Genomic DNA, 18591 nt, shown 5'->3' on the forward strand with positions numbered 1-18591 from the left:
TGCATTCTATCTCATAAACAAAAAGAGAAACAACAATGTAATTTCCAGACAAGATTCTGAACAAGACCACTCCTCTTTGGCAGGAGATTTGCCGCAACATCATATATAACATAACTTGTAGAAAGCCAAATCATGGGAACATACTTTCTCTTTCTAATAGAGAAATCCTGTATTTTACATGACACTTAATGCATGCTCGCGTTGAACATGCTCCAATTTAAATGTAAATGCTTAACATACGAACACAACCTTATTTAAATACTGCAAAATAAACTTTTTCTGCGATAATGACCCCTCGCTCAGTCTATAAGGCTATATTAAAATGGGTGGAATGACAAATGTTGCACTTTTCCCTCATTTTTCTTGGGCTGAAGCCCCCCTCTCTCCACCATACCACCCTTCCCCCACCTATGCCATAACGATAATTCCAATTCTACATCCAAATAGCTTTATGAATATTGAGCAGGGGATCTACAAAACATCCACGATGCACAATCCCCATTGCTGAACAGTGGAGTAATAGTCATCTGGTGTCCTGGTTTATAGACTGGACAAAGAAACAAGAAGCAGAACAGATGCTAGTCGCTAATGAACCTGGTCTTTCAGGATTTCGTGAAAGAAGCAACCAGGAGTTTATGGTGTTTGACCTTGACATGTGTTGGCTTCTTAACTAGGAGGGCGGATTATCCAGCCAGGTCCCCCACCTTGCTGCTATTTTATTATGCAGGCAGCAAGCCTGAAGCCTTATAAGCAACTAATACCAACAATACATGTGTGCCATGGGAACATAGTTCATTTTCAGCATGATATACTGAAAGTCGTGTGGGCCTAAAGGGTTCGGCAGATACAGGCAAACCAATCGAGGTTCATTGATAATTTAAGCAGAAATAACACGCCACATATTTCTAGCAAAATGGAAATGCATTCGAACACGGGGGGGATTAGGGGTGCAGGGTCAGCAGCAAGTGGCGTTTAAGAGCAACCTCCTTGTCAATTCTTTTTATACCACAGAGTAAGCTTCACCTAACGGGCGAAACCAGCCCATGTTGGCAGGTAGTTTTGCTGGCATTGCGTCCAACACTTGAGCTGACACAGTGTTACATGTATGTAAACAGGATACTTGTATTACTTTTGAAGAACCTTTATGGGCTTTTCTTGGACTTGACTTCCAAGACCCGCTTCTAGACACAGAGCAAGAGTGAGAGTGAGAGTGAGAGTGAGGCACCTTGCCTTTTGAGCTGTGCATCGTACACCAGTCAGATCCGCCTCTCGAGTGGGAAACGGAGTATAGCTCCTCCTTCCTGACTGAAAAGGTATATGCGGAGGGCCGCACTGGAAGGCACCTGCCTTAGGTAAACCACATCATGCAGTTGATTTTGACTGATTAAATATAGATCACATTGTTGTTGTTTTTTTGTTACTGGACTAGAAAAAGCCCTAGAACACTTTGGGTAATACTTATGACCCAATAAAATACGCACAATAGGTCTAATCTAATCCTGCACGCTTACATACAAGTAACAATTATTTCCCCATTTAATTGTGGCGAGAGGGGTGAATATATTTTAATAGCAGTCTAGGCATAGACAAATAAACGTGTATTCAAGCACGAAGGAGTGTCCCCCTTCCTGGGTTAAAGGCACTTAAAACGTGGTAGCCCTTATTTAGAATGCCTTTGCCCATTGCTTGTTGGCGCCTCGTTAAAAATGCCTCCTGCAATCTAAGCCCAATGAGGACAGAGCTCCCTATTGGAATGAAAAACGAGAGTACAGCATTTTTTTGGGTTAAGCACAAAAAAGTGTTTTCAGTCATTAAGTATGGTAAACACATAGTGTTCAGCTACATAGCTTGCTTTAAGACAATGGCCCTGATTAAGTAGGACATGTGCACACAAAAGGATGTGAAAGAACCGAGTGAGCTATGCCCCAGAAGAACTGTTGCATCTTTTTTTTTTAATGTTGGCCATCTGGTGGTCCTGTCTAGGGCGAAATTAATGAGACTAAGCACTGCAATCTGTACTGCGCATATATTTCCACGTGCAAAGTAGTGCGTTGCAGAACTGCATACCCATCGCCCACAGAAGACTCAAGGCCGGAGCCATAGCGTCCCTACTCGCCCCCTTAGTTGCCTCGCGCTGCTGAGGTTTTGCAGCAGCAAAGTCTGGTGAAGTAAGTAGGGGCACAGGGATGCCACATTCCAGTGCCTCTGCTCTACTCTAGCCCCGGTCGCCTCCCCAATCCTGACCTTTAAGGAAGTTGAGGGTGAGGTTGCTGGAGCACAGCAATGCCACGTGCACACGTCCACACAATGCCTGTCCACTGTTCTAGTCCAACTAGCATTAGGACCGTTGACATCCGCGAAACATCAGCACCCATCCGCACGCTCTCTTCCCCGTCCTCCTGTCAAAGGCAATAGGACCTGCGTGGCAGACTGGCCATGGGGAAGAGCTCCGCTTACTGGGCCTAATGACATCTGACCACACCATGCGGTTGGGGAATAACGGACAGTGGCAAGAATTCACTCACCGAGGATCATGAAAACAGATTATGGCGTGCTAGTGAGGTAAACTAGAAACTGTACCAGCTGTGCCAATTGGACATGATGAATGTGTCCACTTAGTACTACTCCCTGGGTATAATGTGATCTGGGCATGCTGTGCCAGCCATGAATAGTAAAATGGCAACAATTTACTAACCGTACATAATAAAATCTCCACGTGACACTACTGGGTTTGATGGGTCATGGACCCAATTTGCTAACTGGTCATAATGAAAACGTGCCATGCTATGGTAATTTATCATAATGGATTCTGTCTGATGTATTTATAATGTATTAATAATACAAAAACCTCTACCAAGGCATGCTGCGCTGGGCTCAGATATAATGTATTAGCCTTAAGGGAATTTAGACATTCTGCGCCCTTTTGGTATATTGGAATCTGACCAGGTAGTACAAACCGGAAGGAATGACACGGACTAAAAGGAACCTGCCCATGCTTACCAAGTATAGAAGAATCTGGCCATAGCGGTGCTAGCTGGGCAGAAGTGAAACTGGCCATACAGTAGATAATGGAATCTGGCCAGGACGGGCCACAATATAACACATAGCAGGCATATTTGTAAAGCGCACGTTCACCTCCGAACGGGCATCTTGGCGCTAATAATAACAGATGTTTATTGTTACCCAACTTAATGGTACTCATTTTATCGACCTCGGAAGGATGAAGGGCTGAGTGGACCTGTCGGCATTCGAACCTGTGACCATGTGATCAAACACAGCTCCCTCTAGTGGATGCATTAGTGCACACCGCCACAGAAAAGAATGGATTTTGTCTTAGCAAGACATTCCCGGGATCTGGCCATAATATTTGAAAGGGTCAATATGTTATTAGACAGAATATACTATCCGAGATAATTGTAACATTATGCAACCTGGAAGCGATGCAGCCTCCCTCTGAGCATGTATGGCATCGCTTTGCAGAGTACTTTCACCATTAACTGTTCCAATATATTACCATAGCTATTTTCGTACTTCATCAGTGAGAATAGATCCATGAAAGGCTTTCTAATCGCCCCCCTCCCCTTTATGCCCCCCACACCAGGGGAGTTGTTGGCAGCCTTTTGCAGCCTGGGGATGTTATTTAAACAAACACACAGAAAAAGAAGGATGTGCTTCCTGAGCACTTGATGGCAATACCCAGCAAGTCATTTGAATAGACCTGGACATTTTATGGCACATTAGGCCAATTTTGTGTCACTGCATGAAATTGACGTTTTGGGGCAATATATGTGGCAATGGTGTTGGTACTGGACATTTGATGAAAACTGGTGCGAGTATCTGGGAATGTAATTGCTAAACTTGGCAATGGTGCGAATACCTGTGCTTCTGAAGGCAAAACCTGCAATGAGTGCAAGTGCCTGGCTTTTGATATACAGTTTTGATAACATGGTGTGCAAGCATGAGAGCATATCTTGAAAATACCTGGCTAACAATGGTACTATGTTGGCATATGATGACAATAGCTGGGCAGTACAGGCCTGGCAAATGAGTATGTAAAAGCCAAAATTCATACCTATGACAATTATTGTTTTTTCGTTACTATGTGCAGCTCTGCGTTAATCGACTAATGCAACAAACTGTACTTGGGGTTTCTTTTTTGTGTTCCTTTATTGTTTATGGTCAAATAACCTTTACAAAATGTTCACATCCAAAAGCAAACAAAAACAAATTAGCTAAGGTGACAAAATCAACATACACAACTAGACATGACAATAGACTACTAAATACAATTACAAAAAAAGAATTAAAACACCAAACCTTATATAATCAAACATTCTCACGCATACCTCATCAAGAACATACGATGTCTCTTAAAAACCACAAAAATAGTTCATACTATAATACTGCATTCTCAAGTACAGTACTAGTGTTGAAATAACCTTCATTTAAATTCAGAGATTAAAAAAAGGAAGCTACAGCAAGAGTTTCAGAGGTATTTCGTCCACTCAAACAGTGATGCCATATTTGCTGCTCGTTGGCCCATTGACGATTCGGATACATTTTTGACAAGTAGCATTCTCGTTTTGTGTTCAATTCCTTACAAAAGGAAAAAAAGTGTCTTATTGACTGAACGGATCCATCTTGGTGGCAGAATCGACAATTCCTTGGGGTCAATTAGGCTGTGTTGTGCAAGAATTTCTTTCGTATGCAAGAGATTCCATTGAACTTGCATACAAGTTTGCCTATGATCTTTATCAGGTATCTTAGCAAGATATCGAACAGGCTCCCCACGTTGTTTATACTCATGGCTAATAAACAACATGGGGAGTGTGGGGGGTGGGAGGGGAAGGGTATCTATGCAATTTCTCAAAATGTTCCAACCAGTCAAATTCCTAAAAAAGTATGTTTTACTTTATTTGGATTTGAGATTAAGGTTTTGATATTCTAATTAATTTGGCTAAGAATTCGTGCACAATGCATCTCAATTGACTACCACATTAGCTCAGGTGACTCTTAACTTCCACCTCACACATCATCATTTAAACAACACCAACATTCCAAGTGACACCATCAAGTTCCACTGACAACCAGCACACTAATGAGTAATGTGCAACCAGAACATTACTACAGATTGCTCATTAAACACGAACCCAATTTAAACCTGCATAGTCCCATGCCATGCGCTATTTAAACATGCATCTTCAATTTGCGAACGAATGCAAACAAACAGGCTAAGGCGCACAGCATGCAATTACACTGCAGGGCTTCCGTGACTGCTCAACCAAACCACTATTTTAAATGATTCGAGGAGAACACTGGCATTTCATTTTATTATGGGGGTTGGGGGATCTCTGCACGTACGCCACAGCCAGAGCTGCTCCCTGTCTGGCCGCCCTAGGCTTCCAGATGTGCTATCCCCTCGCCCATCCTCCTGTCCACCCCTCCTCAGATGCATTTTGGGTAAGAAGTAAATATCATTGCTTCGTGCTGGAGAAAAGCATTCCAATTGGGCAGCCTCTCATGGAACATATTGCATTACTCCAGGAGTTGCCTGCCGTCGCTTCTCCTGAAACGGGCCCCTTCAACGTTTTAACAGAACAAGCGGAGGCGTTCCACGGAATGGCACTTTTAGCTGCAAGGATGTTTGGGATGAGGAGTAGTGGCAGGCAGGTTAGACGGCGCTAGGCTCTCGAGCTGGCATTGGCAGAGCTTGCCATCAGAACAGCAGGAGAATGGACGTGGCAACAGTCCACTCGCACGGCGGATTCCCCGAATCTGCGCTCCCCGCCCCTCCGACCACTGCTGCCCCGTCTCCATCCCTCCTCCGCCCCCACCAGCACACAATAGCGGCTTTATGCGGACTCACGTGGGGGCAGCGTGGCGGGCTCCGCTCTCCTCCGCCGCGAGCACGGGTGAGCCGCGCGCTTTCCACGCCAGGGTTTTGCATTTTTTTCAGTCGCACGGTTGCCCGGGATCAGTGTTCGTGGCGCCGTGAGTGACCAGTACAGGGCTACTACACTGCGCTCTGGGCTACAGCTGCGCTGCTGTTGAGGTGGCCTCTGATTGGCGGCGGCGACCCTGGCGCCCCGCCCTGGGGAAGGACGACCCCGCCTCCATACTACATCCCACAGAGTGGCCGTGCGATCTCGCGCACATTCCCTCCCTCCAGCAAAAGTGCAGTACTGTACATCTTACTTTTACTTACTATTTGCAATCATATTATTGTTGCTCTTTTGTGTATGTCGTTTAACCTACCATTCACCAATTGCCAGTGGCACAACGACCACCGGGCAATGGGTTCAGTGATTTGTGTGCTCGTTTTTAGGCTTTTACACAATTTGGTAAGGTGTCAGTGTTGAATGTGTATATATCCTTTGTATGCACCAACCAGTAATTTTGTTTTCAGCCTCTGCGTCAATGCAGAGTGGCGCGAGGGGCACAGGGATCAGTCAGCTCATCACATTGCATATTCTCACATGTGGTGCGCAAAAGAAGATAGACTACAGAGTCGGGGTGGAACGGGCGTACATTGGGCCTTCTCCTTTGGCCTACATACTTGATCAAGCGCCCGAGGTCTTCCTTGAAGGGCAGACGGAAGACCTGCGCAGCACACACTGTCCCGAATAATGACGCATAGTGCCACTCCAACTCTGCCCTTCCTAGAAGTAGAACGTAAACCTGTTGTGCAATGGATCCAGTCGTTGCCTCTCTTTGAGACATACTTAGAAGTTAGAAGCAACAAGAGGCCCAGGATGCGCGTCACAGAGGAACTAAGCCATGCTGCGTAGTGCCCCGGGAGTGAAAGGATAACACAAGTTTGCAATCCTCACACGGGAACCTCCTCCGGGTGAAGCCGATGACGTCAGTGTATATCTGGAGGCAATTCGGAGGTTAGGGTCCATTTTGAAAACAGGGAAAACGTTGTTTTGCACAAAACCAAGTTCTATATGAGTGCAAGTCCGTAAATAACAGGCACATTATTGTGAAGTACGCGCGCTTGCCATTCTTTGTGACTTCTAAGATGGAACAGGCTTGATCAGTGCTTTAAGTGGGACATTACAGTGAGGGAGGTTGGCTCTAAGGTGTTTGTTTGTGTGTGACTTTAGATTCGAAATGTCTTGCGCAGCCTCAGAACCCCAAGAAGTTAATGAACCTTTAAAAAGGCGTGGGTCTTGTGTAATTAAAGAAGTGGCCTAACAGACGCAGCCAAGTATTTTTACCTGGAAGGAAAGGGAGAACATCCATTTTAAAAGTTGTGTTAAATAGGTACTACACCTATGTGTAGACTTTACCTTTGGTTGGTATGTTTCACTGTGTCCTCAAGGTTCCAGGGAATTCTGCATCATTTCCTGTAATTATATATGTATAGTTTCCAACAAAACTTTTTCCGTCGAAACATAACCAATGAAAAAATGTGCATCAAATGCATATTTGTGTGGGGCAAAGGGTTAATTTTGTTTGGGGTGGGTTTTTAAAGGTAAAAAAAACGTGGGTGGGGTTTGGAGAGGGAACCCCCCAAAAAAAGAAATACTAACAAAATGCATTAGATGCACATTTTTTCGTTGGATAAGTTTCAATGCATTTTAATTTCGATGGAAAGACATTTAACTGTTTCAGGGCAGTGGTGAGGCTGGCCTCCAGCTTAGTACACCCAGGGGGGCGAGCATAATCCCAGTTTAGGTAATGGTGATATATTATCATTCCCCGCTCCTTCCAATCTATTTACTGTCGGTGGTCCATTGCTGCCTGTGGGTTTGCCAGGTGCTATTGCTGGGTCATACCTTGCTCTTCCTTCCGATTAATCTGTGGGTGTTCTTTGGTATGATTTGGTGTGGTTTGTCTTTTAAATGATAAGTGGATATGTTACTGTATATCCTTATTGTATAACTAAACAAAGGGGGGGGGTCTGGGAATCTCTCTACCAGCACAAACACAGCCCAATGACCTGTTCTTGGGTGAATAACCTCTGGGAGAAACTCTACCAAGTCTTTAGTTCACTGACCCTTTCACAGAGAAGAAACTTCCCAGCATATCAGTCTTTGTCCTGCCCAGGGGCAGTCCAGCACCGAAATGCTAGGCAATTCTCCTCTGAACAAGTCTTCTCTTGTTGTATGATTTGGGTTCCAAATTGATGTTGCTTCTGGATCTTAGTGGCCTTGTAGTGTGATGTACGTTTAGTTTTCTTCTGAGGAACTCTGCTCCTTGGTCATGGATTTCTCTGTGGGTTATGCACATTGATTTGAACTTGATCTGCTGTTTGATGTGTAGCGTTTTCAGCACTGGTGTGATGTGTTCTCTTCGAGGTAGTTTAAGGAGCAGACTCTGGCCGCCACATTTTGTATGCTTTGGAGTTTATTTAGGAGTCATTCAAGCATGCCTAGATATAGGCTTTTGGCATAGCCTAGTCTGGACATGATGAGGGCGATGACAGCTGTTGTTTTGTTGGTGAATGAGAGGAATGGTAGGATCCTTTTAACCGATCGGAGGACAAAGAAGCATCTCTTGATTAGGGCGTTTACTTGTGGCTCTAGAGTGAGTTTGTTGCCCATCAGGACTCCCATGTTTTTTACAGTCGATGATGGGGCTGGAGTTTTATCAAGTTCAGTTGGCAATGGGATGTAGAGGTTGTCTTCTCTGTTTTTTGTGATGATCATTATTTCTGTTTTGCCTGGGTTGAGTTTAAGGTAGTTTAAGTTCATCCAGTTGTATATTTCACAAAAGCAGTTCTGTAGTGTTGCGTTGTCTTCTTGTGAGTCTTGTATTTTGTAAATTATTTGTGTGTCGTCAGCGTAGTTGTAACAGGTGAGGCCATGTCTTTCGATTATTTTAATTAGCTCTGACAGGTAGATGTTGAATAGTAGTGGCGAGAAGGATAATCCTTGTGGAACTCTTCATGATGATCCTTGTGGGCTTGATTTGTAAGGTTTCATCCATATTGTTTCTGTTCTGTTTGTTAGGAAGGATCTGATCCAAAGTAAGGCGTTGTCGGTGATTCCGAATGCTTCCAGTCTCATGATGACCATGTCGTAGTTAACTGTGTCGAATGCTGCAGAGAGGTCTAAATGTATCAGAGCGGTGCTGTTATTTGAGTCTGCATTTGCCTTTGGATCATCCCAGATTGAAATAAGTACTGTTTCTGTTCCCCTCATCGGTCTGAAGCCTACTTGTGCCTGGTTTAATAGATGATGTTCTTCTATGAAATCTTGGGTTGTTCTATATATGTGTGTTTCCAGGAGTTTAGCTGGGTAGGGGATGTTGGAGATGGGTCTGTCGTTGGAGAGGTCCTCAATGTTTCCTGTTGTCTCCTTGAGGAGTGTTTGATGTATGCTGATTTGAAGGCTTGAGGCACTCTTCCTGTTGAGATTGATTGGTTGAGGGCGTTCCTGTAGTTTTCCATTGGTGTTCCTTGTGCAAGGATTGATTTGTAGATGTCAGGGCGGCAGAGATCTGTGGGGGAGCCCCATTTGTTGCTTTGATTTAAGAGTTTGATGAAAGTCTCCACTGGTATGTGTGGGACGTTTTGAATTTGTTCTGGTGTTCCTTGCATTGGTCAGTGTCTTCAGTGTAGTGGTTGCATGGTCTGTTTTGTATGGTCTGTTGTATGGTCATGATTTGATTTTTGAAGTGGTTTTTGAGGTCACTGCATCATTTCTTCGATGGTATTGGAGTGTTGTTGAACCCTGGTGGGGTTTTTATTTCGTTTATGATTTTAAACAGTTTAAACCATAGGCAGCTATGTAGAATTGACTTGCCATAGAGCATGTCCTGGCATCACTATATTAGTACAGGCACTTATCATCAGGTCTACTTCACTTTTCAGGGATCAAAGCCCTCCCGCCTCACGCCTGATTTACTTTCATGAGGCAGTACAGGCAAGTCTGAGCAATTATGCATTACTTTTAACATGGCCATATTAGCAATTATCAGCAGCCCTGTCCTACATGTATTGCCAAGGTGGCAACACTTATCAGAAAAATGGATTTCCCTAAAATATAACAGTAGACTTCGCTTCTGGCCTGCTTTATATTTTATGGGGCACTACTAATACTTCTTAGCAGGCCTTCTTTACCTTTGATGGAACTACACCAGCATTTCTCAGTATGACAAGTATCCTCCTCATGGCATTGAAACAACTTTTCTCAGTAGGAAGCAGATACTGTGAATTATATATTTGCAACGTTCATCCCGTTTAAGGCCTTGGAAGGATCAAACCCACACATTGCAAGGCTCCTTTTTGAATCCCTGAAGTGTTAAAAAGGTGCTGAAAGGACCGATAGGGGGCGCTTAAGGAGATGGCTGCATAAGTGAGCTGCTCCCGCCTCCACGCGCAGTTAACTGATGAAACGAGACCTTCCACCCGGAGATATTTGAGAAAAATAGGCCTGGTCATCGTATGAAGCACGCTGTACTCGAATAAGATCAGCAGGAGGAGAAACGCTGAACCAAGGGTGCCGAATGGCGATGTGGGAATACTGCAGGGCTACCAGGCGAATGAGGAGGATACAAGGCCTGCGTCATGAGACACTAGTGGAGCTGTGCATTTCCCCCCGGGAGCCTTGCAGGACTCAGTGGCGCCGGGTGATGCTATACGCCCCATTGAAGCTGCGGAGTAGAGCGGAACAGGGACCCGGACGCTGCATCGTGATCCGGGGATTGGAGGAGTGCTCCTGAGGCAAAGTCAGCCACAAAGCGGACCACAGACAGAGCTGTCCCGCCCTGGGTGTGAGGAGCGCCGGAGACGAGACCGCACCAGAGGTGCACAGGAGAAAGAGATGAGAGCGGCCCATAACAGGCTCCCTTCTCCAAGACAGGGTGAAGGACTGGGGAGCTCCACCTGGCTTTGTTCCAGAACTCCCGGGTAGGCAGGATGGCGGCCCCGAGGGGAAGACAAGCTTTGAGGCCACCAGAGTCATGCACATTGAAAAGTGACCTGTCAGGTGAAGACGTGAACACGGGCCCTGTGGAATGGAGACAGACACCAGATACACAGACAGGTGAGCAAGTGAGCTGGCATAAGTAAACAGGAGCAGTGTGAAGAGTGCAATGATACTTCTACATTGAACGACAGTGGGGATTTGCGGAAAGAGCGAAGGGAGACAACACAGACAGGGTAAACCTGTGGAGCCTGGAAAAGAGGGGCTGAGGGCGCAACGGAAGACACCCCGGACAGTGAGAGGAGCAAGTCACAGGAGACAGAGGGGAGATGGCTGGAGATGGACAAGAGAGGAACAAGGAACACCGGAGAGGAAGAGTGCGGGGAGAACACCCGAAGCATGCTGGACAAGGGACAGAGATGGACAGTGTAAAGCCACACCAAGAGACAACGGGTGGGATAACAAAGAAGGCACTGGAGATGAAGAAAATGGTGGAAATAGACATGTCCCTATTCTCGACCAAGGAGGACTCAGGTCACATACTAGCGGAAATCAAAGCCCTCAGGGGGGATATACAGGCTTCACCGGCTGATCTGACCGGCAGGATGACGACCGTGGAGAGCAAAGTGGAGGGCATGGAACACAGTCAACTGAATGTGGATTTGGTTGAAATGAGGCTCAATGCCAGACTGACAGAGCTAGAGCTGAAAATGGATGACCTGGAAAACAGGGAAAGACGTAACAACATACGAATACTTGGCCAGAGAGAGACAGTGAGAGAAACCCTGAGGTAAGTGGAGGAGAAGGTACAGGTCTTGATACATCACCTGTTCGAGGCAGACGGAGGCAAACAGGTACAACTGGAAAGGGCACACAGGGGAGGAAAACCATATTGGAGGGGCCCACGTTCCATAGTGGCAACATTCTTGAGCTACGAAGATAAAACGGAGGTGCTGAACAGGGCAAAGCAATGGAGGGAACTGGACTTTGAAGGCTCCAAGGTGACGATCTATCAAGACTTGTCCAATCTCACTCTCTCAAGGCGAAGGGCATACAGACCCCTTACAAAGTGGCTCCAAGAGAAAGGCATCAGGTACCGATGGGGATACCCCTTCTCGCTACAATTTGAGGTGGACTCAGTAGATTATCGGATAACTTCAGTGGAGGAGGCAGAACAGGCCCTGGGCCATCTCACTGCAGATATGGAAATGGAAACCAGGCAGTCCGAGGAGCCGAGTACAAGCAGGAAAAGACCTGGCTTGGTTCTGGGCCCACACAGGAGAGGGCAAATAGGCAGAAAATATATGCGGCTGAATGGGCTCTCACCCCCTAAGACACCTAGGCCCTCATTACAACACCAGCGCTAAACCATGGCGCTATTAGCACTATGTTTGGTGCCGGTGTTGTAACAAGTCCGCCATGGGGAAATTGGGAAATACCGCCCCATTCCAAGGTTGGCGGGGCGGTATTTCCCCATGGCCCTTCCCCATTCTCATTTTTGCCCCATAGGGCTCAATGGGACTGGGGAAGGCTGCAATTACGGTACCGCAAATTGCGGTACCGTAATTGCCTGCAAGGTCCCTTTGCGGGTCCCTCCTTTAACGGCTGGTCCAGACCAGCCTTTCAGGTCGGGTCCCGCAAAGGGACCTCGTAGTAAGGTGCTAAGTGGTTAACAGCGCCGCAGCCTTTTACGGCGCCGTTAACCACTTAGCGCCTGGGTCATAATGAGGCCCCTAGACTGCTAGAGCAGCCGCAGGGGCAGGTCCATAGTGGAGAGACGAAGTGAAAGAAGACACAGTGATAAGCTAGCTTGGTGATAGCTTCGACTAGCTGCCAAAACTCCTTGCTGTTAAGTAACACTGCCGCTGTCTCCAAAGGCTTATCAAACTATTATCAAAGGTCCACTTTTTCAACTTCTGTGGGTTCCATAACCTTAAGTCCTAATTTCTGTAAAGGAAAATAGAACCAACAGCAGCAGAAAATGTAAATTTGTTTTCCTTTCTATGACTTCAAATTGCTGTTCTTATTACCTTTGCACATGTATTATCATTTGCGCTTTGAAACACTTGTGCATAAGCGCATGATAAATAATCAATCAATATATATATTGAATAAATATATATATATGTGCAAAGATAATTGAACAATAAGAAAAAAAAAAGGAGAAAACAAATTAATTTGAACACTGACCCTTTCAATAAAAGTCTAACGAAAATCATGTGGCACTTGTGTCCAAGTTTCATTCCTGACTCCTCACACACGCTTGAATAACATCAACGTATTTAGAGTGCTTTCTCTCTGCAAGCTTTATTACGTATGTCGACCACATTGGCTGAAGACACTTGGGCGTTCTACAAGCTGCCATTTTTTCGGCGTATGAGATGTATGTCTGGTTGCTCAGGGTAATGGTACCGCCTGCGTGACATTTTTTAAGAGAAATGCCTACTTGCAATTGCAGGAGGAGACTCTAGATTGCCACGAAGTTGTTCCACTCTATATCAATTATATTGAAAGGTTCATTGTATTTTGGGATGTCACAGAATCGGCGGCCACACAGTAGAATAGATATTGGATGGTGATATCAAGGCCTCACTACAGCTGATACCTCCAATGATTTTCCAGTCTGTGTCGCCTACTCAAGCAGTTGGTAATATCCGATCTTATAATATTTATGATGAGCCTACAGAGTTCATTTTCAGTGTGCTGTTTGTCCAGAAAATGAGTAAAAGATTTGCCAAAAAAGGGATTTACCACCCTTCATATGAAGTTGAGGAGATATCAAAATAGGCCATGTGGGTATTTGGTATGGGAGGGCTATCCTCAAGGGGAAATGGGGGATAGCAGCCCTGACATCTCCCCAGATGTTGCCTCCCCATGTGATCCTCCCTCATATTGCGACCCCCTGGGTCAGGATCAGGTAGCGGCTGCCATCCCCTGGCCACATGGGAAGAGGTCACCACTGGGAAAATCGCAATGACTCCATCGGATTCATCACACGTGCTTGTCATTTTAAGGCACGTGTCTTTTTTAAACTGAAATGGTTCATTTTTCACAGAAGTTATGCAATTTGTAAATACTGCTGTTATTATTTTAAGGTTAGTGTGCTATCTTCCTGGTGGAAACATAGGGCCTCATTACGAGGCTTGCGCTCCCGTAATGAAGCGTGCCGGTACGGGAACGGCACCCTTCATTACGGGACGCACTATTACGAGGTTCCCTTGCGGGACCCGGTAAGGACGCCGGGTAAAACCAGGTGTCCTTAGCGGGTCCTGCAAGGGGACCAAGGAGCTAATAACGGGCCCGTTATTAGCTCCCTCCCCATTTCCATTGAGCTTTATGGGGGCTCAAATGGGAATGGGGATGGGTTTTTCCAGTGATGACTTACCGGGTCCTCCAAGGTTGGAATGGCCCGGTAAGTCCTCATTGGAGGAACCCGGTACTGGAACTCGGTATGGAGGCCCATAGTATGGTTTTGCATACTACATACATACTTTGAATAATGGTGTAGTAGTCCGAGACCGGTCAAGGTTTTTTGGTTTCACAGGGCTTTAGGGCCATCCCTTACCCTCTCCATGAAGAAAGTATCAATCATCCCTAGCCTAGGCATCCCTATTCTCTAGGTTAGCATATACACTTTGTATGGCCCAGTCTAGCTGATTAGGATCCCCTAAAGTCAATTGCGTTTTCTATCTAGACTTCCTCAGTGATTTCCTAGACTCACCCTATGCTAACCCTTGATTAGCGGTTACCAGAGGAGCAGGAATGTGCCTCCAGACACTATACCAGACTTATGATATGATATGATATGGCATTTGTAACGCGCCTATACACAAGTGTTTCAAGGCGCGACGAGGCAGGGGGAGGGGAAAAAGGGGAAGACAGACAACGATCCTACTAGGCCAGGTGTCATTCAGATCGCGCAAGTGCAGGGGTGGGGAAAAGTGCAAGGGGAAGGGGATGGGGGGGAAGTGCAGTACAAGGTAAGTAGCGTAAAAAATAATAAATAAGGCCAGCTGGTGGCAAGTGCAAGGTAGATGCAGAACAAGTGCTGGGGAGGGGGGGCTGTAAGGATACAGTGACAGTCCCGCAGTGCAGGGGGGTGCCAGGGAGGCAGTGCAAGTGGAGAGTGGCTGGGCCCTGGACCGAGGTCACTGAGAGTGGCCCAGTTGCAGATTCAGAGCAGATTCAGTGAAGAATTAAAGCTGTTCAGCAGGGGAGAGGGAGAGAGAAAGCAGAAGCAAGGAGGAAGGTTTTTGAGGTGCTTCCGGAACCGGAGGTGGTTCTCCTCAAGTTTCAGGGAGGCAGGAAGGCTGTTCCAGAGGGAGGCCCCTGCTGCAGAGAGAGATCTACCCCCAGCTCGTTGCTTCGAGAAGCGGCTGACCCTGAGGGAGTTGGAGACGGATGAGCGAAGGGCTCGGGAAGGAAGATATTTAGGAAGAGAGAGTTGAAGGTATTTGTGCCCCAGGCCCCAGAAGGCCTTGTGGACAATGCAGAGGGTTTTGAACTTAATACTCGCAGCCACTGGGAGCCAGTGTAGAGATTTCAGTCCTGGAGAGATACAGTCCCTGGGCTTGAGGCCAAGGACAAGTCTCGCAGTTCTGTTCTGGATGAGTTGCAGAGGGCGGAGAGTGGAGGCAGGCAGATTAAGATAGAGGCTGTTACAGTAGTCCAGCTTTGAGAGAACCAGGGCTCGGGAGAAAGTGAGCTTCTGGGGGAAGGAGAGGAAGGGAAGAATACCTCTGAGGAGGTGCAGCTGGTAGTGAGACTTCTTAGAGACGTCTGATATATGAGGAGAGAAGGAGAGTGTGGAGTCGAAGATGACCCCGAGGTTTTTTGCCTTGCAGGTAGGAGCAGGAAGGGGGCCAAGGGAGGCCGGCCAGAGAGCTGCAGGGAAGGAGGGAGTGGGTGTGCCGATAAGTAGAATCTCAGTCTTACTGGCATTAAGGCAGAGGTCATTGGCGGCACACCATTCCTGGATAGCAGACAGACAGTCAGAGATGAGGGAAGGAGAGGAGGAGGCCGAGGGTAGCCTGAAAATGAGCTGGGTATCGTCCGCATAGCACTGGAAGTTGGGGCAGAGAGCGGCGATGCGGAGGGCAAGGAGTGCCAGATACTGGTTGAAAAGCCAGGGAGAGAGGTTAGATCCCTGGGGAACACCACAGGAGGAGAAAAAGATGTCAGAGAGGAAGGACCCCAGTTGGACCTGGGAGGGTCGATTGGAAAGGAAAGAGGTCAGCCACGCCAGAGCCTGACCAGTGATACCCAGGTTATCACGGAGACGGTTGAGCAGGATGGCATGGTTGACAGTTCCAAAGGCAGAGGAGAGATCGAGTAGAATGAGAACACACGGAGTGTTGGAATCGAGGTTCGAGAGCAGGTCCTCACGGATGTTCAGGAGAGCAGTTTCCGTGCTTCTGGCAGCTCTGAAGCCAGAATGATGGTCATGAAGACTACCAACAGATTCAGCGTGGAGGTTAAGCTGGGAGATGGCCAGTTTCTCCAGGAGCTTGCCCAGGAAGGGAGTAATGGAGATTGGGCGATAGTTAGCCGGGCAGGAAGGGTCGGAAGAGGGTTTCTTGAGGAGGGGGTGCACAAGGGAGTGCTTGAGGGGGGAAGGGAAGACTCCAGAGGCGAAGGAGTGTTTGCAAAAATCAGCCAGGGCAGGAGCCAGGGAGTCGATGTGGTCCTTGATGGTTTTGGAAGAACAGGGGTGAACCTGTTTAGACGAGACTTTCATAGATCGGACTTGTCTGGAAACCTCGTCAGCAGAAAAAAGTGGAAAGGCAGAGAAGGAGGGAGGAGGGGTGGCTGCAGAAGGGCCAGAGGAAGAGCCGGGAAGAGAGGGGAGGGAGGTGAAAGGAGGAGAGCGAGGACAGGATGTCCTGAGTTTTTGAGATGAAGTGAGAGGCCAGTGCAGTGCAGAGGGCCTGGGAGGGGACAGGAGAGGTAGAGACTGCAGCAGGGTTGGCCAGCTCCTTGCAGATTTTAAAGAGTTCGGCCGAGTTGTTTGATGCCTCAGAGATGCAGGCTTGGATAAGGGCTCTCTTCTTGGTGAGAACGGAGAGCCGGTATTGCCTTTGGAGCAGGCGGCAGGCCAGTTTGTCAGAGGATGAACATGAAGCACGCCATTTCCTCTCTGCCACCCTGCACTTGCGTTTTAGGGTGACGAGATCCGAGTCATACCAGGAGTTACATTTGGCTTTGGGCTTCAGGCGGATTCTCATGACGGGGGCAAGGATATCAAGACTATTAGATATAGCAGAGTGGAGCATGGAGAGGGCTGTGTCAGGGTGGGAGTCAGCCGAAGGGGGAGGCGGGGGTGAGAAGGTAGCAGCAAAAGCCTCAACTGACACGCGCTTCATGGGTTGTTTTTCTTCCTCTCACGCCTGGTTGTTCCTCTCCCTATACCTTTGCTCTATTCTCCCAGCTCTTTACTCTCTTTCTCCCATCCTCTTTCCTTCTACTCCATGTGCATCTCTTCATCCCTCGCATGTCTTTCACTCCTACTTGTGAGGAACTCATGGTGACAACAAGAAAGACAGACACAAGTGATCACATTTCAAGGGGGTTTATTGAATAATGAATGCTGTGTGCAGTTGGAAAAACTCTTAATCTAAACTCAAATCTAAGATGGTAGCACTCGTCGACCATCAAATGAAAAATAAGGCAGTCCTAGCAGTCCTAGTGGCTGTGTGTCAAAATAAAAAGGGCCCATACCAAGAAACCTATTTTCAAAATCTCAGAACTAGTACACAAATGGGTGTGGGATGATTCTCAAGAAAAGAAAGAAGTGTTCTCAAATAATATGTCAGGATGCGGTAGCCTGGGTCTCCCTTGCCCACGTTTTGGACACAAGGTAAGCTTGGAGCACAGTACAATCCCGGGCTTCTCCAGCACGGGATAACAGTTTTAACGGCAGCTCTCAGGACACACTCTCTGGCTTTTCTAGCACACAATGATAGTTTAGCTTTTAACCCTCAAGCTTTCAGTTATCAGGGCTGTCGACGCCCAAGCCTCGATTCACTTGAAAGTCTCGTTCCTTCAAGGACCTGATGTGTCCAAACAACAAAACAAAAGTTCCTTTCACAAATGAAAGTTTGTTCCAATGTTCACTGGGTGATGGGTTCACCTCTGGGTCCCGCCTTTCTGGGCACTGAACCTTCCAATTGTTTATCAGAGTTTCACGTAGGGTGACGACTTAACCCATAGGTCACCCTCTTCTGGGCACGGACCCTTCTCAGTTGTTTATCACAATATACCACAGTTCCTTTATCAAACAACTTTGGGTGATAGCTTCACCACTGGATGCCCCTCGAACGGGCTCGGACCCCTCTTCCCTTTATCTTCTTGGGTGACAACTTCACCCCTGGATCTCCCTCAGTCGGGCTCGGACCCCTCTTGCCTTTTGCATGATTTTCTCCTCCCTCAATTTCTCACTCTTATTTGTTTGGGTGACGGGTTCACCCCTAGATCTCCCTCGGTCAGGCTCTGACCCCTCTTGACTTTAACAGGATTCAATTCCCTTGGTTTCTCAATGTTCACTTTTGCTGTGGGATTCACTTCCCTTTTTCTAACACTGCTTGTAGATCATAGTCTTTTGATTGTACAGGTATTTTGCTTGACCCTCTGTATGATCATGTTGACCCATTTCACCGGCTCTCCTATGGCCTTCTGCTACTTGTAGTTTCTCTCATATGGGGCTCGACCAGAGTCTCTC

General features: G+C 47.0%; 1 protein-coding gene across 2 annotated transcripts in view; it reads right to left on the minus strand.

Moving 5' to 3' along the window:
- Nucleotides 1-6042, minus strand: part of GNE (glucosamine (UDP-N-acetyl)-2-epimerase/N-acetylmannosamine kinase) — a 540721-nt gene extending 534679 nt beyond the window's left edge. Inside the window, exon 1 of one of the 2 annotated variants that reach the window (XM_069630467.1) lies at nucleotides 5867-6042. In XM_069630467.1, the coding sequence (XP_069486568.1) occupies nucleotides 5867-5947 (81 nt within the window). In that variant the 5' untranslated portion in view covers nucleotides 5948-6042. The remainder of the gene's footprint in view (nucleotides 1-5866) is intronic. The other variant, XM_069630470.1, reaches the window with a different exon arrangement.
- Nucleotides 6043-18591: the final 12549 nt, after the last annotated feature.

Source organism: Ambystoma mexicanum, chromosome 6q (assembly GCF_040938575.1).
Source record: "Ambystoma mexicanum isolate Mex_15411 chromosome 6q, UKY_AmexF1_1, whole genome shotgun sequence".
In the NCBI taxonomy this organism is placed as follows: domain Eukaryota; kingdom Metazoa; phylum Chordata; class Amphibia; order Caudata; family Ambystomatidae; genus Ambystoma; species Ambystoma mexicanum.